The following is a 27,089-nucleotide window of genomic DNA, read 5'->3' as shown; positions in this document are numbered from 1 at the left end:
ACAGAGGTCTGTGTGTATTTAAAGTGGGTGTTGCAACCGCATCAGCCTCAGAACCAGAAGAATATTTAAAGAGTCTGGATTAGTTTAAAGAAAATAAGTCATCTTTGGCTCTTTTCAGCGGCATGGGAATGCAACTGTCAAAGCAGACAGGTTTTTAGTTATAGAAGCGTACATGCAATGATTGACGGAGGAATTTTACCAACGTTTGTGGAAGGAAGGATCAATTTTGTGGAAGTACGCTTCATGTATCCAGAGCTGGCTTCTCCGTTTGAACCATCGGAGAGCTCACTATCGTCAGTGGGGATTCTCAGGCCTGAGCTCTTTCAATTCTTATAGCAAGAGCTGAAACATCAGTTTTTTTTTTTTTTTTTTTTTTTTTCCACAAGACTACACTGCCCAGCAAGGATGCGTCGCTTCGATAAACTCAAGAAATCAATTCCTTTTTTAACACACTTCCATGTGTACAGAGTAAGTTCTCTAATGCATGGTTTACATCTTTTAAGAGATTATAGTCTCCATATTGCAGTATATTGCACAGAAAGTGCATTAGTCTTTAAGGTTACAGTGTCCAGAAATCTGATTTTAATTTTACTTGCAGCAAAATAGAAGGTTGCCATTAGAAAGAAGAACTTGAGTAACTGTGTTGTTATCAGGGCACAAACTTTCTTCCCTCCTTAAAACAGTTTTGATCACTATAATTACAATTTAAACTTAGGGTCTGTTACTGCTGCAGTAGGAGGTTATATATGACAGATTCTGTTCTATTTTAGGGGGCTTATAACGTAGCCTTAACTGTATTTATGAAACTGTATAATGAAAGTACATATTTAAAATAAATTGCCATAATAATAAACATGACTAGAACATGAGTACTTCCGAATAGTCACCATAAAGGTATGGTCTATTGAGGGATACATCTCCTCTCCATGGGATTGCACCTGTACATCACATCAGGTTACAATGCTTTAGACATTAAAGAAAGAACTACCTACTTGACCAAGAGTTTCATTTCCACAGCCTCCATATATACTTTAATTTGCTGCTGGTAGTGCATGACATGTGTGGATGCTACCGTAATGGTCAAAGATTGTTATTCCCCTCAGGGGGAGCATATATAGTGTGCGACCCTGTGACTAAAATTTGCTAAGGACCATAACTTATTGAGTGCATCATGTATTAATCTCGGGGTGTATGGAGACTGACTGGCTGTACTGCATGTCACACTTGCATTGTATACTGTTAAACAAGGGTGTAAAATGGAATTATAGGATGTTTCATTCTGTTTAGTTTCCTAAAACTTGAACATAATGAGATTTTTTTTTTTTGTCACCAAATGCAAAGCCATCATGATAAGCCCTTGGTTTGAGTGCCTTTTTATGATTCACTGCACCATTAATGTGTGATAGACAACATGTGCACCACATTTAAGTGCAAATTGAAAAGATTTTGAATTAATATGGAATAGATACTGGAATTTTACTGCTCACATCCTACTGTATATGCACTATAGCTGACATCTATGTTTGACATGCATATTTGTGATAATGGTTGAGCAGTTTGGAAAAATTCTGACTGTACACATGGAAAACATTTACATTACTTTCAGTACACAATTTCTGTGGCCTTGCCTTTAATTAGTTAGAACTAATTTAATAACATGCCCCACATGTCCCCCTGTGCTTTAAAACATTAATCTTAAATCAATAAACAAAGCTTTAACAGAAATCTAGCTTACATTGTATACATTGGTGTTTAGCAGCACTATTTTATGCTGGTAAAATCTGATTGACGTGAAAAAAAGTGGTCGTTCACTTTGCACTTCAAATAAATAATAACTTAACCAAGTTACTGGCGACTGCAAAATAATTGCATGTTGATTCACCGTACTTCATGATTATACAGAAATGAAATGGAAGTTAGTATTTGTTCATAGTGTTAATGAAACTCTGGGAGTATACCTTTAATACATTGAGCAGTGCACTAATTATATATAGATCAATGCTGCTCTACCATCTGATGAATGTAGACATTTTAACTGTAGTTAATTGCAGTTCATATGTACTTGGCCCACGTAATTACTATAAAAGCTTTTCCAAGAAAATTGCATCTACACTTTCATAACAGACACATTCTATAATTGCTCCATCTACTGTACTGACTGTGTCAAGATACAGCCTCAAATTACCAGTAATGTTTCAATGGCATTTTCAATAGATATACTGTTTCTGGTATTGTGAAAGTCTTCAAGATAATTATTACCCCCCACGGTGAGATAGTGAATAGATGAGCTTGTCACACTTGCATTTTTTACGTGTCTCGAACTAGTCTCATTGGAACGATTATGTCTGGAAATGGTGACCTACAGTACTGTGCAGTGGTTTGGCCTTGGTTTGGCTTTCTTTATCTATTAAAACATTAACGTCTGTACGGTTATCATACTTCCTATTTAGCTCTCTAGAACCGTTCTTTGGAGTCAGACGATGGAACATAATAAATAATAGGCATATTTCTGTCTTGTGATTGAAATGACAATGAAGGCTAAGTAGAAATCAGTTGACACATTCTGTAAGTTCCAACCCATAGTGATGAAATGATCTCCCCCATACTTGCTTCATTACTGGCTAAAAAAAAAACAAATTACCTCAGGTGTCAGACATACCCAAGATGCTTGCATTTCCTAATTGCCTCCCAAAGGGGCAGAGATCACCAGTATGTTGGCTCATGAGAGGTCAGGCGTTCCCAACCTTGCATTCCCCAAGTCAGCGTTAAAAGTAACACAAGCTAAATAATGTGTACAGCTTCCGTCACCACCAGTGAATTTCAAAGGGGCACACTGTACAAAGTCACTTTTTTTCAATTTTTTTAAAATGACAGTTCACAATAAAGACTGTGCCAACTTTTCTTTTGAAGAAAGCAAATGACTATGTTCAGAACATCTTTTCAGATTGACAGCACATGGTCTTTAGCATTGACTCGTTGTGGCTGATTTAGCAAGGTCTTTATGCCAAGTTGTGATTTTATAACAAAAGAAAAATCTAGCTTTCGATACAAAACTAATAACGAACAACTCAGCGGGTTAAGTTGAGGAGGCTGAAGTTTTTGTTACCAGTGTTACATTCACAGTTGGATTTTCCTTTCAGTTTCAAATGGCATGTTTGTGTTTTGTGCTTGGTAAATTTGGCCCATTGTTTCAACTGTTTTTTCCCCAGGATATTGATAAAAGAAGGAGCACAGAGGTGCAGGGAAATGCTGGGAAGCACTTTGGTTAGGAGCAGTTACAGCAAGGAAATGCCCTGCCAAATTAATCAGTTGTCTGTAAAGAAACTGTGAAAGAGTTTTGCTGTGGTACTAGCAGGCAAGTGCTGCCTTTCCTACAGCATAACGAAGTGACCGCAATCCTAAAAGATTGTATTCCTGGTTAAATATTTACAAATGCAGCCTCATTTCATCTGGTGTTTAATATCTTCAAATATCATTATTTATTTATTTATTTGTTTATTTATTTATTTTAACATTTATCTGCTGTTTATGATGTATGCAGAATGTATTCGTCCTATATCCCTATTAACCGTAGAAGGCAAGATTTTCTTCAGCATTATTGCTCAGAGATTGACAAGCTACCTATTAAAGAAATGCTTCATTTGACACGTCAGTACAAAAAGCAGGCATTCCAGGTTTCCCAGGATGCTTAGAACACATCAGCATAATCTGGCAACAAATTCAATCAGCAAAAAAGGAGAGGAAGGAGCTCCATGTGACATTCCTGGATTTGGCTAATGCATATGGTTCAGTGCCACATGAACTTCTTTGGGCAGCATTTGATTTTTTCAGTGTACCGATGACAATAACAAATTTAGTGAAAGCCTACTTTGGAGATTTGCAATTTTATTTTTCAACTTAAGAATTCAGCACTACATGGCAATGCCTAGAAGTTGGAATAATGGCAAGATGTACCATTTCTCCACTGGTTTTTACCATGGCAATGGAAGTAATTATTAGGGCATCAAAATGGGTAGTGGGAGGAAAGTGCTTGACTTCTGGAATGCGACTTCCATCAATTCAAGCATACATGGATGACATGACAACAATAACTACAACAGTAGTCTGCACTAATCGGTTATTGGGCAAATTAACCAATAACATTGAATGGGCACGAATATAATTAAAGGTAAAGTAGTAGATAAAAGGTTCTACATTAATGGTGAGGCAATAACAACAGTGTCCGAGAAGCCAGTGAAAAGACTAGGGAGATGGTACGACGGGGATCTAAAGGACAGATCTCATGTGGGAGAAGTTAGACAACAAGCAGTGGAAGGGTTGAAGAGCATAGACAGCAGCGCTTTACCAGGCAAAATAAAACTCTGGTGCTTTCAGTTTGGTCTACTGCCAAGACTGCTGTGGCCACTGACTGTGTACAAGGTTTCTTTGACAACAGTTGAGAAGCTGGAAGCTTTAATCAGTTCATACGTCAGGAATTGGTTGGGAGTTCCACGCTGCCTCAGCAGAGTGGCACTTTATGGTAAAGGAATACTGCAGCTACCAATCTCTGCTCTAACCGAGGAATTTAAGTGTGCCAAAGTCCGACTGAAAACAGACACGTAAGCGAGGCAGCACCTGTGGAAGAAAGCTGGAAGAAAATGGATGGAAATTGAAAACTGGAAGAGAAAGCTGTGGAAGATGCTAAGGCTGCCCTTCGAATCGGAGATATTATGGGGCAAGTTCAGCATGGAAAAGGAGGTCTTGGTCTCAGTTCAGCTCCTCCTACATGGCACAAGGCAACCCCAGCTCAAAAGAGGAAGCTGGTAGTCAATGAGGTGCAAAAGCAGGAGGAGAGGATCAGGTGTGTAAAGGCCATTTCCCAGGCCAAGCAGGGAGAATGGATGAGATGGGAGAGTGTAGAACAACGCAAGATCGGCTGGTAAGACCTGTAGACAGTGAAACAGAGCAGGATCAGTTTCCTCATCAGATCAACATATGATGTTCTTCCATCACCACAGAACCTAAACCTTTGGGTGGGTGAGGATCCCTCATGTCCTTTGTGTTCATCACCTGCAACATTAAGGCACATTTTGACAGGATGTAAGGTGGGTCTTAGCCAAGGACGGTTTACTTGGCGTCATGACCAGGTGCTGCGATGTTTGGCCTTAGCATTGGAAGACAAGCATAAGCTGACCAATAAGTTGCCACCAGTGACCTGACCAATAAGTTGCCACCAGTTCCATCAAAGCGTTACACACAAAATATAATATTCCTCTGTCCAGGAGAGCAACCACCAAGAAAAGGTGTTAAAACCAAAGCCCAGGACAACTGGAAGTTGCTAGAGACTGGAAGATGCTGGCAGATGTTGGTCAACAGCTTAATTTTCCACCTGAGATTGCCACCACTAACCTTCGACCAGACATTGTCTTGTTTCTGGATCAGTTCCTTGTACTGGTAGAGTTAACAGTGCCAAGGATGCTGTGGATAAGGCGTATGAGAGGAAGAAACTTCGGTATGCTCAACTAGCTGCTGAAGCGGAACAGCAAGTATGGAGAGTCTGAGTTTACCAAGTGGAGGTGGGTTGTCGAGGATTTGTGGCATATGCTACAACCCAGTTTCTCAAAGATATTGGATTCAGTGGCCAAGAGTTGTGTCGCACAGTGAAAAACTTATCTAAAGAAGCAGAAAGGTGCAACAACTGGCTGTGGTTAAGACAGAAAGATTCTGGATGGGGATCTCAAACACAATAGAAAGCAACGCTGATGTACAGGTAAGTAAGCTGGGCTGAGTTGAGTGGGGGGGATGCTGGGACACCAGAGGTGTCGTGAACTAGTCAACAGTGTCCGAGAAGCCAGTGAAAAGACTAGGGAGATGGTACGACGGGGATCTAAAGGACAGATCTCATGTGGGAGAAGTTAGACAACAAGCAGTGGAAGGGTTGAAGAGCATAGACAGCAGCGCTTTACCAGGCAAAATAAAACTCTGGTGCTTTCAGTTTGGTCTACTGCCAAGACTGCTGTGGCCACTGACTGTGAGCTGAGTGGGGGATGGAGGGAGGTTTCTTTGACAACAGTTGAGAAGCTGGAAGCTTTAATCAGTTCATACGTCAGGAATTGGTTGGGAGTTCCACGCTGCCTCAGCAGAGTGGCACTTTATGGTAAAGGAATACTGCAGCTACCAATCTCTGCTCTAACCGAGGAATTTAAGTGTGCCAAAGTCACGCGACAGACACGTAAGCGAGGCAGCACCTGTGTTGAAAACTGGAAGAAAATGGGTGGCAAAGAAAACTGTGGACGATGCTAAGGCTGCCCTTCGAATCGGAGATATTATGGGGCAAGTTCAGCATGGAAAAGGAGGTCTTGGTCTCAGTTCAGCTCCTCTTACATGGCACAAGGCAACCCCAGCTCAAAAGAGGAAGCTGGTAGTCAATGAGGTGCAAAAGCAGGAATCAGGTGTGTAAAGGCCATTTCCCAGGCCAAGCAGGGAGAATGGATGAGATGGGAGAGTGTAGAACAACGCAAGATCGGCTGGTAAGACCTGTAGACAGTGAAACAGAGCAGGATCAGTTTCCTCATCAGATCAACATATGATGTTCTTCCATCACCACAGAACCTAAACCTTTGGGTGGGTGAGGATCCCTCATGTCCTTTGTGTTCATCACCTGCAACATTAAGGCACATTTTGACAGGATGTAAGGTGGGTCTTAGCCAAGGACGGTTTACTTGGCGTCATGACCAGGTGCTGCGATGTTTGGCCTTAGCATTGGAAGACAAGTGTAACCTGACCAATAAGTTGCCACCAGTTCCATCAAAGCGTTACACACAAAATATAATATTCCTCTGTCCAGGAGAGCAACCACCAAGAAAAGGTGTTAAAACCAGGCCTCACCCAGGACAACTAGAAGCTGCTAGAGACTGGAAGATGCTGGCAGATGTTGGTCAACGGCTTAATTTTCCACCTGAGATTGCCACAACTGACCTTCGACCAGACATTGTCTTGTGGGCTGGATCAGTACGCCTTGTACATTTGGTAGAGTTAACAGTGCCATGGGAAGATGCTGTGGATAAGGCGTATGAGAGGAAGAAACTTCGGTATGCTCAACTAGCTGCTGAAGCGGAACAGCAAGTATGGAGAGTCTGAGTTTACCAAGTGGAGGTGGGTTGTCGAGGATTTGTGGCATATGCTACAACCCAGTTTCTCAAAGATATTGGATTCAGTGGCCAAGAGTTGTGTCGCACAGTGAAAAACTTATCTAAAGAAGCAGAAAGGTGCAACAACTGGCTGTGGTTAAGACAGAAAGATTCTGGATGGGGATCTCAAACACAATAGAAAGAAAGCAACGCTGATGTACGGGTAAGTAAGCTGGCCTGAGCTGAGTGGGGGATGGAGGGGGTGATGCTGGGACACCAGAGGTGTCGTGAACTAGTCAACGAAACACAGAGGATGGAAGGTGCCCACTTGAAGACCCCAGGGATGTAACCTCCTTAGCTCAATCCAGACGATTGTCATGCTGATGCGCTGGGGAGACCTCACTGGGTTGATCTCCGGAGCGAGCATCGCAGCCGTTGTGTGTGCTGATGCCCTGGGAAGGCAAAATAAGATGATCCCTGGAGCCCGAATTACAATTCAGCAATCAACACCGGACAGAAGGATATCTACATCATCAGATGCAAAGCAACGCAAATGAATGGAGATGCAGATGGATCACATTAGTTTACTGTAAAGCTACGTCTTAGTTGGTGCTTGTCTTTGCGAGAGCCGAGTTCAAATCAGCATGAAGTTTAACATCTACTCTCATGTAATGGAAATGAAAATCACTCATTCTGAGTGGTTCTGTTCCTCCACTACTAAGTTGTTAAAATGCTCGAAATCTTCCTTTTACATGGCTTTGAACTTGGTTTGAGCGTCAGGATTGAAACACCTTCATTCAAATAATGTACAGTAACAAGAGTTGCAAGGTCCTGTTATCACACGATTTAAATGGAATGAGGAAGGCTGTTCAAAGCCAGGTAAAAGGTTTTAAAGAAAGACTATAATACATACAGTACTCTATAAATGTTCATGTACAATTGGAGAACATTTCTTGGGTAGTACAATAGTTCTAAATAATTTTATTAGAGTGAAAAAAAAAACAGCTATTCCCCAGGTTCAACCTTCATGAATCCACAGATAAACGTGTTGGAAACCCCTATGATGTGAATTCTTCTGATATTATGATTTTCATGAGCCTTTCACGGAATGTGTTTCTCAGCTGCAAAGTTGAGTTACTACCTCTTCTTCTGCCACTTTTGTAAAACTGAAACTGACATTATTTCCTCAGTCATGGCTTGTACAGCTACATGTACATTAATCCAGGGCTCCATTTGAAAAAGAAAAAGGTAATATACATGTAGATTAAAAGTGAAGATTATTTGATTTATGTTTTTTTCAGGGTTAGCTGATCTAAATTGTTGATTTTAAACCACTGATTTAAATCACTTGAATTGTTTTTAAAAAATCATTGATTTAATTTATTTTTTCATGTACTAACTGTGACCATACATGAACAGTTTTAAAAACCTTTTATTAACATAAACATCTTAAACTCTTGCTGTCTATAAACTAAAACTCTTGGGGCTATATTCTGATCACAGCGCAAATGTGATTGTCAGTGCAAACAGCGCAAAGATGTAAAATATTGCACTGAAATGGTATTCTGAAGGCATGTCTTGCCCTGTGTGGCAGGGCAGGGCCCAGCTTGTAAAGTGTGGTGTTTTGGGTGTGGTTGGCAGGGATGGGGTTAATTCCTATCCCTGCCAAAAACAAATGACAATGTGGAAGTCCTGATTGGGAGCAGCCACGTCACATAAAAGGAGAGCAAAGGGCTCCATTTGGGTGAAGGGGGTGGGTGAGTTATACTGTGTTGTTGGTCATCTCTGTATTTTGTCAGTAGTGAAGGCGAATGCCCAGCCTACATTTTGTATCTGTTTAAACCTTTATGTTGGCGTGTGCCTTTTTGTTTTGTACTTTGTGTTATTTAGTTCATGAAATTGGTGCTTTAGCGCTGAAATTGCAGCTTCCCTGTGTCTGAGTCTCCTTCCCTGCCTATAACATCTGGGCCCACAAAGCTATCTTGTCACACCTCGTTATAGAGTGCCTGCCCCATCATTAACATGTTTGCCAAAGCGATTCTGATGACAGTGCAGTGGGGTCCCAAATAGACAATTGAGCACTGTGTTAAGACCCACTGAAACCAGGTTTATTTAGTGGTGCAATCAGGAACTTTAACAATTGAGCACACTATAAAAAGAGCAAAGTAGTTCCTAAGTAACAACTGCATGTGTCTGGACCGACACAGAAAGAGGAAATCAAAGAGAGAAAAGTAAAAGAAAAGAATGGCTGGGGGAATTTTTCTCTGATGTGCTCCATCGCTACATTCTTGTAGTTCACATATTGTAGTTCACATTTAGAGGATCCCACAACATAATTTGCTTTATTTGTGTATTCATTTAAGATTGAGTAATTTAGTTTGGTATGCAGTTTTTTTTTTTTTTTAAATCACCAACCCCGGTGTTTTTGATACCAATTTTAATTTTTCCCCAGAGGAAACGGCTATGACATTTTACTGTCTTATGGTAGAAATTCAAAAAAAGACAGCTGAACTGTCCATTTTACTTTTGTTTTTTCATTTAGTGTTATGGGATTGCTACCTTGTTGTGTTGCTGTACGCTGGTGTAGTACATATCAGTCAACAAGGGACATAACTATAACAATTTGACCCTGGGTTTCTGATTTATAGCAGCTCTTGAGTTATATAAAGCTGTCGTATACAGTTAACTAAATTAATCCTACAGTAAAGTGTTTTTCATGCCCATGCAGCACCTGTAAATCACAATATACGACCTTCTCATTTTCACTCAGGTTAGGAATTTTTTTTAAGTCTCCACAAAGTTATCTCAAGATTCCTAGAGGTTCAGTCAGTCAAAGACGTGACATTTTTATTAACTGCATGGGGGGGGGCAATCTTCTTACCCCATAACAATTAACATATAAACTGGAAGAGGGAGATCAAGTTCATGTTGACCTTGCCGACCCACTTGTTGCCCACAGGAACCATTAGAAAGAGGACCGGCCACAGTGTGCTCTTTGTATTCCAGTGGGGAAAGAAGGTGGTGTGCCACAGAGCACGGTTGTATCACCAGAACTTTGAGAAAGTGCTTAGTTGTGTACTTTTAAGGGAAATTATTTAGCACAGAATAAGGGGCTGGTATGCTGACACAAAGCCCCTTGTCTTAGTTTATTGACCTTCCTTCCTTTCCTACCATGAGTTCTGATATTACAAGATTGCAGCATGTTTCCTGGAACACTGGCTTGGGAATTGAATTTTCCTTGGCAGAAAGGGTTGGTCTGCCACAAAGTAAAAAACAATAAGCTCTTTTTCTGATCATTGCTGAGGTAGAGATGTGTCTACCTATTGGCGATTTTATGTAAAATGAAGAGTTAAGAACAGTTGCTTCAGGTTGGAAAGAAAATCCAGAACTAGAGAGATCCACTTGTAGTACAAAAATAGGCAGACGTCAGCATGCAACAACTGTGTTACAAAATACAACTGCCTATTCTCAGGAGCGTCACAAGATAAGAAAGAAACATCTGATTTATGTGACTGAATTATCTGTTGACCTGAGTGAGTGTTTGGCAATATGAAAAACTAAATATGGACTGTCCACCTTAAACAGAATCCGGTTGTACAACAAAAGGTTGTACTTGGGTTTTTTGTTGGCTTTAAGACATTGGTAAGTTCAACTGTGTAGAATGATGATGATGATGGTGATGTTTCATCTGTATTACATCCTACACAATGGAATATAGCAGATGTAGTAGGATATCACTGTTAGATGTGGTGTATTTAATTATATAATTTTATTGCATGTTGTTGCTGATAAGGACCGCACTGGCGCCACGCTGTCTCTGACTCAGGACCCGCCACCGTTCCGTCTGTGGAATTACTCCCTCATCGCGCACACGCTGGATCTGCTGCTTATTGTATTGAGTGCTATATTGCTAATGAGAACTACATCGCGTCACTCCGTCTCCGACTCAGGAATTGCTGCCTCACTGCTCACACGCCCGACTTGCTGCTGATGAGTTGCGTCGCCACCCATCCTATCTCTGCACACACGCTGGATCTGTACAACTTTTCATTCACATTTCCTAGGATTAAAGGCCCTTGTTCCACCCCTAGTCCCTTTAGCAGGCAACCTATAGAAGGTATGGCATCCTTATCAAAACTCTCTGATTGGTCAAAATCCTACAGCGCTTGGCTCCACTCAGTCTGGGCTCACGCTGTGACTACGTGGTTGTCAAGTGTACTGCAGTGTGTGTGACTAATGCTTTTGCGTTCTTATGTTCAGTCTTATTGTGCATAGTTATAACAAACTAGCATTCAATAGTATCTGATTACAACAGCATACAGTACATAAAAACTAGCATTCAAATGTGTTCAAGGATTACAGATAATACTGCATGTATTTGCCTTTTAATGCAGTGTTTTTACTGATTATTGTCAAGTGTGTAATTCCTGCAATATAATAATAATAAACCTTAGCTAATTTGCTTACAGCAGAGGTGTTCTGTATGTACTTCAGTTTTACTTGTAACTAGAGAACCGCTTTTCCAGTTTTACCAAAACTTTTGGCTATTCGGACCTTCTTAACTTTTTAAAAAATGTTGTTACCTGTAGGTCATGGTTTTTCTTGGTAGATGTACTAAAAGCTCTAATTGTGTAGTTAAAGACATGTCTGGGGATGTACTGTAGGCTAAATTTTCTTTTCATTAAAATATGGGTTTGTTTATTTTTGCTGGCCAAAGTCCTCACAGGAAATGAAACCATTGTTTTCCTGGTACAGTAACATTTTTTAACTACTGTACAATAAATACATCTGTTTTAATGACAGCTTCTATGGCTTTGTGTGTGGGTGAAATCCTTCCCCTTGAGGAAATTTGAAGAAAGTAAAGCTTCAATTCAATTAGCAGACTTGTTGGGGACAACTGTTGGGCACAAAACCTTGCATGAATGGCTGAGCTTTAGAAAGCAGTGTGAAATTGGGAAATGCAGTCTCCATGTGTGCTTATGTGAGGTTTTGAGGTGTTCTTTCTGTAATAAGTTACTTTGTGTGACAATGGTTGATGCCTTGTACCATTTAACAGTGTTTTTCAATGGAAAAAAAACGGTAGGCCTGGGAAGATTGCTTACCCACTACTGTATACTAACTGTACAGTAGGGTTGGATGGGATGGAGTCACAAGGTGACGTGGCCTTGGTTACACAGTAACTAAGGTGGCAGCTGAACCTACTGTAGCTAGGCTTTTAGTCCTTGCTATATGAATACGTTAATAAAGGTTGCAGCAGTTGTTTTTGGGTAGTTTTCAGTATTGGTAATGGCCAGGTGGAAGGAATGGGGAGGTTGAAGAATAGTACAGATAGTTCATTTTAGTGCTCTCCAGTGCTGAAAGGAAAGAAACTCACATTTAAAATAGGTATTTCTAATTAAATATATCTGACATGGTTACACCTGATTTAGTCTTGTGTTTAGTGTTTCCATGTACAATTGTGTATTTTTTTACAGTATGTTTTGTAAGGCAGCTAAATGTAACTTACATATTCTTCTGTATGATTTGTCCATTGCTTCCGTTGTACATAGAAATGCAACATCAACTGCTGGACAAGGTTGAGTTGCATGTAACTACAGTGGCTTGCGAAAGTATTGACCCCCCTTGGCATTTTTCCTATTTTGTTGCCTTACAACCTGGCATTAAAATGGATTTTTATTTGGATTTCATGTAATGGACATACACAAAATAGTCCAAATTGGTGCAGTGAAATGAAAAAAATAACTTGTTTAAAAAAATTCTAAAAAATAAATAACGGAAAAGTGGTGCGTGCATATGTATTCACCCCCTTTGCTATTAAGCCTCTAAATAAGATCTGGTGCAACCAATTACCTTCAGAAGTCACATAATTAGTTAAATAAAGTCCACCTGTGTGCAATCTAAGTGTCACATGATCTGTCACATGATCTCAGTATATATACACCTGTTCTGAAAGGCCCCAGAGTCTGCAACATCACTAAGCAAGGGGCACCATCAAGCAAGCGGCACCATGAAGACCAAGGAGCTCTCCAAACAGGTCAGGGACAAAGTTGTGGAAAAATACAGATCAGGGTTGGGTTATAAAAAAATATCCAAAACTTTGAACATCTCACGGAGCACCATTAAAGCCATTATTAAAAAATGGAAAGAATATGGCACCACAACAAACCTGGCAAGAGAGGGCTGCCCACCAAAACTCACGGACCAGGCAAGGAGGGCATTAATCAGAGAGGCAACAAAGAAACCAAAGATAACCCTGAAGGAGCTGCAAAGCTCCACAGCGGAGATTGGAGTATCTGTCCATAGGACCACTTTAAGCCATACACTCCACAGAGCTGGGCTTTACGGAAGAGTGGCCAGAAAAAAGCCATTGCTTAAAGAAAAAAATAAGCAAACACGTTTGGTGTTCGCCAAAAGGCATGTGGGAGACTCCCCAAACATATGGAAGAAGGTACTCTGGTCAGATGAGACAAAAATTTTGCTTTTTGGCCATCAAGGAAAAAGCTATGTCTGGCGCAAACCCAACACCTCTCATCACCCCGAGAACACCATCCCCACAGTGAAGCATGGTGGTGGCAGCATCATGCTGTGGGGATGTTTTTCATCGGCAGGGACTGGGAAACTGGTCAGAATTGAAGGAATGATGGATGGCGCTAAATACAGGGAAATTCTTGAGGGAAACCTGTTTCAGTCTTCCAGAGATTTGAGACTGGGACGGAGGTTCACCTTCCAGCAGGACAATGACCCTAAGCATACTGCTAAAGCAACACTTGAGTGGTTTAAGGGGAAACATGTAAATGCCTTGGAATGGCCTAGTCAAAGTCTAGACCTCAGTCCAATTGAGAATCTGTGGTATGACTTAAAGATTGCTGTACACCTGCGGAACCCATCCAACTTGAAGGAGCTGGAGCAGTTTTGCCTTGAAGAATGGGCAAAAATCCCAGTGGCTAGATGTGCCAAGCTTATAGATACACACCCCAAGAGACTTGCAGCTGTAATTGCAGCAAAAAGTGACTCTACAAAGTATCGCTCAAGTTTTCTGTTTTTTTTGTCGTATTTCTTGTTTGTTTCACAATAAAAAATATTTTGCATCTTCAAGGTGGTAGGCATGTTGTGTAAATCAAATGATACAAATCCCCAAAAAATCAATTTGAATTCCAGGTTGTAAGGCAACAAAATAGGAAAAATGCCAAGGGGGTGAATACTTTCGCAAGCCATTGTATTTCTACATAACAGTACAATACCATAGTCCCACGTGTATCAAATGAATGGAACATTTGAGTCGGATATTAAATAACCTAATTTTGCCTCGGGGAGCATCAACCAGTTTAAGGCCTTTTCCAAAATTACTTGGTCCTCCCTTATCTTAAGTCTGTAAGTGGGGTTGGGCCTTCTCTGTAGGGAAATGACCATCTGGCTATATCCCACAGGTATGGTAAGGTATGTCCTTTTTTAGAAAAAATCTGGTCTGTGGCCTTTATTCATGGTCTCATGGTGCTGAAAGAGCTGTGGATGGGGGGTATGACCTTCCCTGCAGTATCTGAAACAAGGATAGACTTATAAACCATGATTGACATTTGGTAAACTATGGTTGTTTTATGGTCAGTCACATGGTATAACATTGACCACTGCTACAGCTTTACTGTAGATTCAACAATCTTTATCTTCAATAGTGCTTTTCATAGTGGATCACCATCACAAAGCGCTTTACAAGATATGAGACTAGGTTTCTGATTACAAACCTGTTTCTTTAACCACTGGACCACACAACCTCCACAACAAATCTTGTTGTAGCCTAAAAAGTGCAGCAGTAAGGCAGCTCAGCACAGAACTGATTTGTACAGTTTATACAATCTGTGATTTAAAAATATTAACACAGCAAAAACAACCCCTGCCTACTTGACTTTAGCATCACCCCATTAAAAAGCATTAGGCTTTGTTACCATGTTTGCAGTTTCCATAGTGGATTCAGCTGTGTAACGCTGCGTTTAACAAATTACACAAATCTGTGCAGGCTCCACAACATTCTCAATCCTGGAGTTACCAGTGGGGAGGTAGTAATCAGAAGCAGCTGATGTCCTACACATACTGCTAATTTAAAAATAAGTAAATAAATAAATAGAATACTTTTCCCAGCAACTCCAGGATACAAGCAGAGTAATCCAAGCCTGAACGTTTTTCCAATGAATTGCTGGACATTAAATTAATCCTTAATATTTGAGTTGTTGCTGGTAAGTCTGTTTTTTTTTTGTTGTTGTTTTTTTACAGCTGCATTGAGGTTTTTAAATGTCTGCTTTGTTTTACTGAGCTATTTCCATTTCTATTTGCAAGTAGAAAATTTTCTTTGAAAACGTTATTACAAAAAAAAAAAATTGTAATTCTTAGACAGTTTCCACCTCTCTTCAGTCTTGTCCGAAAGCCATTCTCTGTTACATTACTACTGGCTATAAATACTACTTCAAGATATTTTATACATCAGAAAGTAAATCCTAAAATAACCTTAGTTTCTCTCAAAGGTTTTAATAAAACATATAGAATATGTAACAACTTGTTATTTAAACACATCTGTACACCTTTTAAACAAACAAGTAGAATTTCTGTAGCGCCTTTTATCGCAAGGGTCCTAAAGCACATGACACACACAAAAAAAAAAAAAAAAAAAAAATTAAACCATTCAGTGAAAAACAGTCTATAGCAATCTGGCAGTGTTATTTAATATAGAACCTGCAGTAATGAAACAAACTAAAATAATTTCTATTTTATAAGGGATTATTTGTCTTACCTTTCTTTTATCTTTTTGATATGAAACCTTTTTTTTTTTTTTCACTTTCCTTAGTTTCCTTAGAAAGGTGTCATCACTGCAATGTAATTATGGGATTGTAGTCCTGGTGTTATCTCTGATTGAACTTGACAAAGACATGCAGATCCCAGACTCCACAGAGGTAGCTCGAGTTTAAGGAAAGGAAAGGTCACGTTTATATGACGAATTGGTTGCACTGGCTAATTTATTCTTACATATTTTCATTGTCAGTTTGCAGCCTCGGTTTGGCAGTATGGTAGTAAAGATGTCAGCGCCCCTGATGAGAGGAAAATTTGCTTCCAGTCGGCTTTTAAAACACTCAATTCGGAAGTTAATTGCCATTGATTGGTGCTCAATTGTAAAAGTGAAGGAAGGTCAGATTTTCTTGTTTTGAAATCAACACATTAATACATAGGTGTGTTTTTAATTATTTAATACCTGTCAACAAATACATCTTAAAGGCGGTTACTCGGAAAATGTGAGTATCATCACACCCCTAATACACACAGTAATTATTTAAAGTTTCCTTGTTCTTGTGCATGTCTCTGCAGAAGCTTGGCAGTAGCATGCAGTCAGATGAGGGTACAGACTGGCTCCTGGAACTCCTGACAGAGGTGCAGCTTCAGCAGTACTTCCTGTGTATCCGCGACGACCTCAATGTCACCCGCCTCTCTCACTTTGACTATGTCAAGAATGAGGACATGGAAAAAATTGGCATGGGTCGACCTGGTAAGTATTGGACGGGGCTTGTGTCTGTAATGACCCCGGATTGACACTATAATAACTACAGAACAGTAAGGGCCCTGGCGTGGGTTGAACTGTAGTCTAAGCTACTAATGTGTGCATGTTACTGTATCAGCAGCCTTTATTGTTTTTGTAGTGTAAAGACAGATTTTCAGAAAGGAATAACACCATTTAAACAGTATAAACCTAGCAAGGTATTGCCCAGAATATTATCATTTACAAGCTTCTAGCAGCAAGTTGTTTAATTCTTAAAAAATATCTGTTTGATGGACATAGTTTTTCTTACTTAATTAACACTAACAGTTTATTTTAGTATCTCAAAATTGGAAAATCATTGGTCTGTGCATTTGAGAGGTGTTTAAACTGGAAACACATATAACAGTAAAGTAAAACATACTGAAAGCATAAATGATAATCAAATTCTGTCGAAATCTTATAGAATGAACAAGCAGTGTACTGTACGTGGATCTATACAGCACAGATAGGAAGAAATGGAGAGAACCTTGAAATCACATAAAACAGTTGTTCTGCTGCAGAAGCTTTAATAGAAAAAAGAGTGACTGCCCATGCAAACTGCTTTGTGATTGATATTGGAAGTCAGTAACTTCATTGCTGCATTAGAAAAAGAAATGAAAAATAGACAAACATCTATAAATGAATAATACATAATCATTGTGAGTCGCAGTACAGTAAATGTGGTATGTAGACAGACAGAATCCATATACCCCCTCGTCTGTACTGAAAATGGCCCTGTTGGGGGAAACCACCAACAGGATTAAAGGAGAGCTGAAGGTTGGCAGTATTTAGTATATTTTTTGTATTATTTTCTTGCAAACTTGTTCAACATTATGATTTGTACATGCAGAAATTGACAGATTTGAAGGTACGCATTTATGTACACAGGATTGGGGCAAAGTGCCCCACCCCTGGGCTATTTGTGTTGTGTTGTATGTTACGTATAGTGTGTTAAATGTTGGTGTATAGTCATTGGTACACGGGATATAAATGGGTCTGTGTAACACGAGTGGTTTAAACTGTATATTTGTATTTAGGCATGAGGATTGCACAGCACTTCACGTGCAGGTAAAATGTAGTAACATTCACGTGCAGTTGTACCGCGACTCCAATTGAATGATTGATTAGCAATCGAGTCTCGGTACAGCTGCATAAAAGCAGCATGTTTTCACTCACTCTGGGTTGTGTGTTCGGTGAGTGGAGAACAGGTGTGGAGAGGAGAACAGGTGTGGAGAAGAGAAAGTAAAAACTAAAGTAAATAATTGTGTTGACTCACCGTGTTTGTTTGTCTGTTAGTCCACTGTTTGTTTAAGTGTTAGTCCGTTTTGTTTCATCTCTTTATTTTGGCTACAGTGCCGTGTCCTGTGTTTTGTTTGTCTTGCAACCTTTTATTTTCTGCTTGTTTAATTATTAAATGCTGAGTAATAACAATCGCTCAGCTTCACCAAACTCCACCTCTCCATTTATTTTGTGTTGGTTGCTGTTTCTGGTCAGCCACTGCAGCCGTCTTTGTGACAAGGATTTATTTATGTATATGTTTATCTATCTTTAGGGCAGAGGCGGCTGTGGGAGGCAGTCAAAAGAAGGAGAGCACTGTGCAAACGCAAATCCTGGATGAGCAAGGTACTTATTAGTTTATAGTCTTTCTGGAAAAGAACATAACATGCCCTAACCTTAACGCTAACCCTAGTGCCCATGTAACTTTAGTTGCCAACAGTTTTGTTGCAGAGTAGTAAAAATGTAAATAAAAAAAAACATTTGTAACAAATCTTTCGTGAGGTTCCAACATAAAACCGTTATTTTAAAAAGTCTTGAGGTTGAATAACTTATAAGTCAGGTTAATTGCACTTACGAGATCCTAAAACACTCTTCATTACTAATATTTAAATCCAGAATAAATATAATAATCTCTTAATAATTAATATTATAAATAAATAAATATGTAAATCAGTGATACAATTATTTTTATTGGGGTGGGTGGGTGGGCGATTTACATTTCTAAATGCTGTGTGTTTAGAATTACCCAAATGATAGACTGAACAGCAAAAATGAGGTCATTGTCTTGCCAGAGCCTAAGAACCATTTAATTTCTAGGGCTGGCAGCCACCGGCCATAAAAAAAAAAAGTCTGGCTCTCTTCGCTCACACATCCTACTTACTATTTTCTCTTTTCAGAAGCTGGCATATCTAACAGTTTAGCAAGAGTGTACATTGTTACACCCCTCCAGAGATGGTATCCTCTGTGAGGGGGAGTGTAGTTGGCCAAACATGCTGTATGTACATTATTGCTTATATAGAACCGCTTATCGAATTGTCATGAAACTTGTTAGTAAGATTATTAGCTTAATTTATTGAGTATGTCAAGTTCTAAGGATATAGGGGATTGTTTGTATGTCTGTTCATCATGTATGTCACACTTATATGTTTGCATTAATGTGGAGAATTGCTCGTGAAATTGTGGTTAAACATCCAGATTGCTAATTTTTATTCTTTACTGTTCTGTTACACTGTTGATATATATCGTGGCCATCAAATTGATAGGACTAATTTGAATTGAAAGCCATGGAGGGGGATTTATATTACTGACATAGAATACAGTGCTCCCTCACTGTAACGTGGGTCTGTAACTGTAACACTGTAATGAGCGAAGAGCATTATAACAGGCGGTTGGGAGTTCAGTTCGAAACGACAGACAAGCAAGCCAAGTGCGAGAAGGAGAACAGGTCGGGCGAGGGGAGAAGGGAATGGATTGCCCCAGGTTCGGCTGCCGAAGCCGAAGCTCCTTATCTCCCGGTGAAAACTGCAGCTCCTCTCGCAGGAAAAAAGTAAATACATTAGGAAAGATAACCACATAATAAGCCAGATATTTATTTAGTTATAAAACACTGAATAAGATGTCTCTGTTATAAAGTGCCAGCGCAGCTTTTCTTCAGTTCAGATACGGTATCGAAAGGGAGAAACAGAACCGGAAGTTAGACTGAGAAGTTGTTTACAGTTTGAACAACACTGGTACTGTATTTACTGTAGAAATATTTCATGAATCACTAGTATAGGGAATTGGAGGACCTGCCATAGGAGTGTTATATCCAAGGTGTGTTATAATCGTGAGCCTTATAGTGAGGGAGCACTGTACCGAGCATTAACTGCGTGCAGTAAAAGGTGTCATTTTAGAGAGATACAGTGCCTTGCAAAAGTATTCAGACCCCTGACCAATTCTCTCATATTACTAAATTACAAATGGTACATTGAAATTTCTTTCTGTTCGATATTTTTTTTTAAAACACTTAAATTCATAATCAATTATTTGTAAGGTGACATTGGTTTTATGTTGGGAAATATTTTTAAGAAAAATAAAAAACTGAAATATCTTGCTTGCATAAGTATTCAACCCCCACACATTAATATTTGGTAGAGCCACCTTTCGCTGCAATAACAGCTTTAAATCTTTTGGGGTAAGTATGTACCAGCTTTATACACAGTGTCGGAGTGATTTTGGCCCATTCTTCTTGGCAGATTTGCTCCAGGTTGTTCAGGTTGGTTGGACGACGCTTGCAGACCGCAATTTTCAAATAGTGCCACAGATTCTCAATGGGATTGAGATCAGGACTTTGACTGGGCCACTGTAGAACATTCACCTTTTTGTTCTTGAGCCACTCCAATGTTGCTTTGGCCTTGTGCTTGGGATCATTGTCCTGCTGAAAGGTGAATTTCCTCCCAAGCTTCAGTTTTTTAGCGGACTGAAGCAGATTCTGTTGCAGTATTTTCCTGTATTTTGCTCCATCCATTCTTCCTTCAATTGTAACAAGATGACCAGTCCCTGCTGATGAGAAGCATCCCCACAGCATGATGCTGCCACCACCATACTTCACTGTAGGGATGGTGTGTCTTGAGGCATGGGCAGTGTTAGGTTTGCGCCACACATAGCGCTTTGAATTTTGGCCAAAAAGCTCTATCTTGGTCTCATCTGACCACAAAACCTTTTCCCACATCACAGCTGGGTCACTCTCATGCTTTCTGGCAAACTCCAGACGTGCTTTCAGATGGTACTTTTTGAGTACTTTCTTGTCACCCTCCCATACAGGCCAGTTTTATGCAGAGCTCTTGATATGGTTGACTGGTGCACCATTACTCCACTCCCAGCCACTGAACTCTGTAGCTCCTTCAAAGTGATTGTTGGCCTCTCTGTGGCTTCTCTCACAAGTCTCCTTCTTGTTTGAGCACTGAGTTTTGAGGAACGGCCTTTTCTTGGCAGTGCCTGGGTTGTGTGATGCAGCTTCCACTTCCTGATTATTGATCCAACTGTGCTCACTGGGATATCCAAACACTTGGATATTATTTTGTACCCTTTTCCCTAATCTATGCATTTGTATTACTTTATCTCTAACTTCTGTAGAATGCTCTTTGGTCTTCATTTTCTTTCAGATTCACAGCCTTACCAATGATCCTTCAACAGTGGGGTTTTTATCCAGAAAATGTGACAGCAACTTTAATGGTTCACAGGTGGAGGCCAATGGTAAGGTAATTGTGTCCTCGATAGGGCAATTTCTTTCATCGGTGCAAACTGGGAGCTTCCACAGCACAGGGGTTGAATACTTATGCAAACAAGATATTTCAGTTTTTTTTTTTTTTTTAATTTCCCAACATAAAACCAATGTCACCTTGCAATAATTGATTCTGAGTTTCATAGTGTTTAAAAATAAAATATCAAACAGAACGAAATTTCAATTTACCATTTGTAATTCGGTAATATGAGAGAATTGGTCAGGGGTCTGAATACTTTTGCAAGCCAAAGTATCTCGAATGATTAATGGCAGCCTTCCTTTTGCTTAGGAATGTTTCACCAGCAGCAGTAATCTCCTTGTAATTATAGTTTCATTAAGCAATTTTGGTTAAATCTGCTTCCCTGGAATCTCTAAAGATGATTTGGGTAGAGTTTAGTGGACAACATTTTAATAACATAAAAAATAGAAGGCAAGAGAAATACCAAAGAATATGCCGTTTGGTTTTAACATATTCTGCTGCTCCCTGTGCGCTCTTTTTCATTCCTTGGGTTTGTAGTAATATAACCCTTTGCACTCTCAGGCTTTATTATTTTTGGCCGAAGGTGAATTCTGTGAAAGGCTTCTAATTGCAGCATCTGCCATGACTGGCAGCGGGACAGACAAACAGGAAGTGAGACGATTGATAGGCTTCTAAAATTACATGTGTTTGTTTCCATTGCTGGCAAGGGTCTGGGACAGTGTAATCTGCACCCGCTCTTGTACTTCAACTTCAAACTGAACCAGCAGACTGCGGCCTTCAGCTGGGGGAGCCACACTGCATCTTTATCAGAATGCACTTCACGGTTCAAGGCTCGGACTGCACGTATTTTGTTTCTCACACCTAGCAAGAGGCTGGTCTTGTGTTATCGCCACTGCTGCATCCTTCAGTGCCTCTTCTTTAAAAATAGATGTGCTTTGAGCGCTCTGTACTGTGGGACCTGCTGTGTAGTTCTGGGACTCCTTGCTTCCTGCCACAGTGACCTTTTACTTGGAAAGTGCTGCACCTTGCTGACAATCCAGTATGTTTGCAGTAAAGCTGTTTTAGCTGCTGGGACACATGATTCCTTGAAAATGATCCTATCAGTATATATATATAACCAGTTTGGAACATTTCTGGAATGCTTTTAATGGTAATTGTAGATGTAGGCATAAACGCTGTTGTTAATTATTCAGTGCATTTTGCAATACTGTATGTTGAAGCAATAGTATTTGAAGACAGACTGTCTCACAAAAGACTGATTAGTGTAGCCATTAGAGATAATTTGAAATAGCAACACTTTAAGTGGCATTCAGATAATGCTTAGAGGGGGCATCCCCTTTTTAATCAAGCCAAGTGGGTCAATGGCAGTGTCGCCTAGTGGTTTGTGTATTTGCTTCTGGTTCCAGTCAGCCGGCACCTTAGCACCTCCATCTTGTGGGACTGCATCACCTCACCCTGCAGACTGTTCAGTACATGGATCTTTACGCTTTCTTACAGACAGGGCACCTTTTACAAAGAAACATCTGAAATACAGATACTATTCATTTTGTAACAGTGATTCATCTTATTAGCACTTGTAATTGCAATCTGATTATTGCTGAGGTTTTAGAGTTCAGAGCCTTTCCTGTTGTTCAAGCAAAGCACTTACATTGAACAGAATATTGTGTATACTGCCTCTCCTTGTAATACTGTTTTATTTTCAATTAAACTACACCGCTAAAATATATTTCAAAAGGAATAACGGACCTATTTATAGAAATAAAATACAAAATGGCCATTCCATGAAAAAGTACATTACACTGGTCAAGTCTATTCAAGACTTATTGATGGTCAGATGTCTGTATGGTAAGTTATATCACAAGAGATATCACAATTTATCAATGATTTTGACGAAGCAAAACCACTTGAGGGAGTGTCCTCACAAATTACAATTTAGTAAACCATGACATTCTTAAATTAATCATTTTACATACCAATGGTTGGCTTAGCCCATTAAATAACACTAAACGTTCATAATATCAATGAGGTGAGGTGTGCTCGGTCACATGGGAGCGTTTCCTCAATCTGGAGTAAAAATGAGCTCCCAGGTTCCCTTCATGCCAGCTATTAGATAATGTTGCAACTAGTGTGTTGATTGATTTAAGGAATCCACTAGGAGTATATAAAAGAAGCCAGAGAGGATTACTGGTCCACTCCAGAGGTTAGCAATATTTATTTATTGTCTTTGTTCCTGACTGTTTAGTTGTGTTTTATTTGTTAAACTAAATATACAGTTCATTGTGGGTGACTTCCTGCCTGGCCATCGTCTGTTCTGTCACAGTATTCATCCCACATGCAGAAAATATTGGACTACCAGCGATCACACTACAGTCTTTGGTCAATTCCTTGGTTATCACACCTAAGACAGTGTCATTGGGGGCTGTATGAAAGCATATTTGATTACAAAGCAAAACAAATAAGTTTAATAAGGATAGTAAAGATAGTAGGCTTCCCTACCACAGCTATGGCAAGCACCTGCTTTTGGCGAGGCACATGGAATTACTCTCAGCTGCAGCCTCTGTCTCGCGCTCCTCAGGTGTTCAGCGGGAAGCGGCCTGACTCAGAGTTCCAGCCTCAGCCAGCCACTACCTTCCGCAAGGTGTGCACCCCGCCACCCCAGGACAGTCAGCAGGCTCTCACCTGCCTGATCAGCGAGAAGGACTTGGTGCTATTCGAGAAGCTGGGAGACGGCTCCTTCGGGGTCGTTAAGCGTGGAGAGTGGTTCACGCCCACGGGGAACGTGGTAAGTGGCTCTGCCTTTACCCAAGAGAAAATGGTGGTAAAAATTGTGATGAACATTTATAAGCGATCACAAGGAGAAAAGAACATGTAGTATCCTTAATATTTTTTTTTATAATGTGCTTTTTCTATAATTACTATATTACTTTTTGTTTGCAAAAGATTATTCCATATTAGTAAAAATGCACAAATAAACTGTACAAAGTATATTGTGTAAATACATGTAAATATTTCTGTGTTAAACAAGTGCCCGTTTCACTTGATGTTATTTGGCTGTGTTGTTCATTGCTCTATTATTAGATGAATGTTGCTGTAAAATGCTTGAAAACTGATGTCCTCAACCAGCCAGACACATTGGATGACTTCATCCAGGAAGTGAATGCCATGCACTCCCTCGACCACCAGAACCTGATCCGGCTGTGTGGTGTGGTTCTCACACACCCCATGAAAATGGTAAGAGGAAATGCATTTCAAAAATACACATGCTCACTACACTGTATGCTTTTGCTCTTTGGGCACTATATTTGAAATGTTCTATGCTTGGAATGTCATGTATATGTTGGATTGCTGCTGCATCTGCACCTGTACAGGCAGTCTCTGTAAACGTATTTAGTGCTGAAAGAGTTAGTTGTCTATTATTTTAGTAAGCAGCTTTTATTCAAACCTGGTCAAGAGGAATATGTGAAGAAATACAATAATACTGTTTGTTTCAAGGACCGTGCTTTTAAGTATTGTGCAATATTTAGTTATTATCTCCTGTTTCGATATGTCACACTCATCAGAATCTGGGGATGAAATGAGAAATCCGATTTTTATATTTGGACATACAGGAGATGCTGGTCACGTGATCTATAATTTCCTGATTCTGTTAGTTCTAATTTTGTATTAACAACTGGCTGTTACTAACATAGTATTTTACTGTATTGTGCTTGTTTACCAGGTAACTGAACTGGCACCTTTGGGCTCAATGCTGGACCGTTTGAGAAAGAACCAGGGACATTTCTTAATATCAACGCTTTGCCAGTATGCCATCCAGATCGCCAACGGCATGGCCTACCTGGAGTCAAAAAGGTTCATCCACCGAGATTTGGCTGCCAGGAATATCCTTCTAGCCTCTAATGAACTGGTAAAGATAGGTGACTTCGGACTCATGAGGGCACTGCCCAAGAATGATGATCACTACGTCATGCAGGAACACCGCAAGGTCCCCTTTGCATGGTAAGCTAAGTATTAAATCTGCTGAACCCAGGCAAAGTGAATACTATGGCAAGCCAAATTATCATTTAGAGATATCTCAAATTGCATTTTAAGATATCTTGAAATATTTGAAGATATCTCTAAATCATTTCGAGATATCTCAAATTGAATTACAGATATCTTTAATTGTGCAGTTTAAGATATCTAAAATTCATTTTAAGATACCTGTAAATCAATTAGAGATATCTAAAAATGAAATAATGATATCTCAAATTGATTTACAGATATCTTTAAATGCTATGGAATCCATGTGGATGTTGCTAGCATGGTACGCCAAACTAGCATTTAGAGATATCTTAAAATGAGGGTTTTAAAGATGTCTCTAAGTCATTTTAAGATATCTCTAAATGACTACCTGTTCATTTAGAGATATTTCTAAATCATTTAGAGATATCGCTAAATGGACAGGAAGTCCATTCAAAGCATAGAGCAGTTTCACAGGAAGTTATTTTGAGATATCCTGAAATGGCTTCCTGTTCATTTGAAGATATTTGTAAATGATTTAAAGATATCTCAAAATGCATTTTATAGATCTCATTTAAAGTTCAATTTAGATATCTAGATAGATATCTTAAAATGATTTAGAGATTAAATACTTGAAGGTATTTTGAAGATATCTCCAAATATTTGGAGATATCTAGAAATGATAAAGATATCTTTAAATATTTAGAGATCTCTCTAAATGAAAATTTGGCTTGCCCTGGAATACAGCATTTCTGTGCATACTTTAAATAAAGTATAATGTATATTAGGAACAACCAGAAGATGGCAGCACTGGATACAAAAGAGTAAGTGTAACCCACCACATCAGCTGACCAAAGTCTTATGTTTGAGTTCATATTAACCATCAGATAAACCACTCCCAAATCTTTTAAGAGACGTAGTATTTTCTCTCTCTTGGCTTTTTCTAGTTTATGTATTCTTTGAGAGTGAATTAAAATGAAAAATAGGCTCATCTTGTGCAATGGTTGAGTGTGTGGAATTTACTAACCTTGACATGTGGAATATAATAATGCTAGAGCTAATAAAGTGATTTAATTCCTAGTTAGCACATCTTTCATGGTTTGTTTTGCAGGTGTGCCCCGGAGAGCCTAAAGACCCGCACTTTTTCACATGCGAGTGACACCTGGATGTTTGGTGTGACACTCTGGGAGATGTGTACATATGGACAGGAGCCCTGGCTAGGACTCAATGGCAGCCAGGTACCAGTGTGTGCATGAAGCCTGAGTCTGCTGCTCCTTACTCTTGACAAATTAAAGTGAAGTGCATGGGTGAAGTTTAGTTAGTGCAAATAATAATAATAAAAAAAAAAGTTCTACATATCCTCAGCACATTATTAAACTTACTGTCAGCCTTCTCAACAGCACTTACCTTTATGTCTCAGTACAATGCATGCCTTGAAGTGTGTTGTTGCCATATGACATCATGTATTTGTTTAATATTTATAGTTACCTAAGAATAAATTAACAGTTACACTAATCTTAATGTGACATAATTTCCATCTGTTACAAACTATGTGGTAGAAAGAAATGTCAGCTGGCTGTAGCAAGTTGATGGTTGAAACTGTCAAGCGTTTCCCTATTTCATGTGGTGAACGTGCCCCACTGTTTTAGCTGTAGCTTGTGATTAAACATGATATGGGTGTTTCCAAGTTGTTGTTGGTATGTGTCTAGAATAAGATTGCACATATTTTGACTGGAGATCATTTACTTTTTTTACGGTAATGACAATAGTAATGTGTTCATATCCTTGACAAGGGATATGCATGTTACAAACCAAACAAAAAAATAGTCAAGCCAGGTGGTGTTAAGACTACTGGCAACCTCCATCTGTGATCTGGATATCATAAATAAAGTAAAGCATTGACAC

General features: G+C 39.5%; 1 protein-coding gene across 6 annotated transcripts in view; it reads left to right on the top strand.

Annotated features, from left to right (window-relative positions):
- Window positions 1-27,089, top strand: part of LOC121322920 (activated CDC42 kinase 1-like) — a 98,596-nt gene that overhangs the window by 54,198 nt on the left and 17,309 nt on the right. For 4 of the 6 annotated variants that reach the window (XM_041263530.1, XM_041263533.1, XM_041263527.1 and 1 more), the window contains 6 exons: window positions 16,458-16,635; window positions 18,218-18,288; window positions 23,740-23,967; window positions 24,264-24,416; window positions 24,904-25,181; window positions 26,296-26,422. In XM_041263530.1, the coding sequence (XP_041119464.1) occupies window positions 16,473-16,635; window positions 18,218-18,288; window positions 23,740-23,967; window positions 24,264-24,416; window positions 24,904-25,181; window positions 26,296-26,422 (1,020 nt within the window). In that variant the 5' untranslated portion in view covers window positions 16,458-16,472. The remainder of the gene's footprint in view (window positions 1-16,457; window positions 16,636-18,217; window positions 18,289-23,739; window positions 23,968-24,263; window positions 24,417-24,903; window positions 25,182-26,295; window positions 26,423-27,089) is intronic. The other 2 variants (XM_041263532.1, XM_041263528.1) reach the window with 1 other exon arrangement.

The sequence above is a fragment of the Polyodon spathula genome, chromosome 11 (assembly GCF_017654505.1).
Source record: "Polyodon spathula isolate WHYD16114869_AA chromosome 11, ASM1765450v1, whole genome shotgun sequence".
NCBI lineage: Eukaryota > Metazoa > Chordata > Actinopteri > Acipenseriformes > Polyodontidae > Polyodon > Polyodon spathula.
The sequence above is the reverse complement of the archived record's forward strand: the minus strand, read 5'-3'. Positions and strand labels throughout refer to the sequence as shown.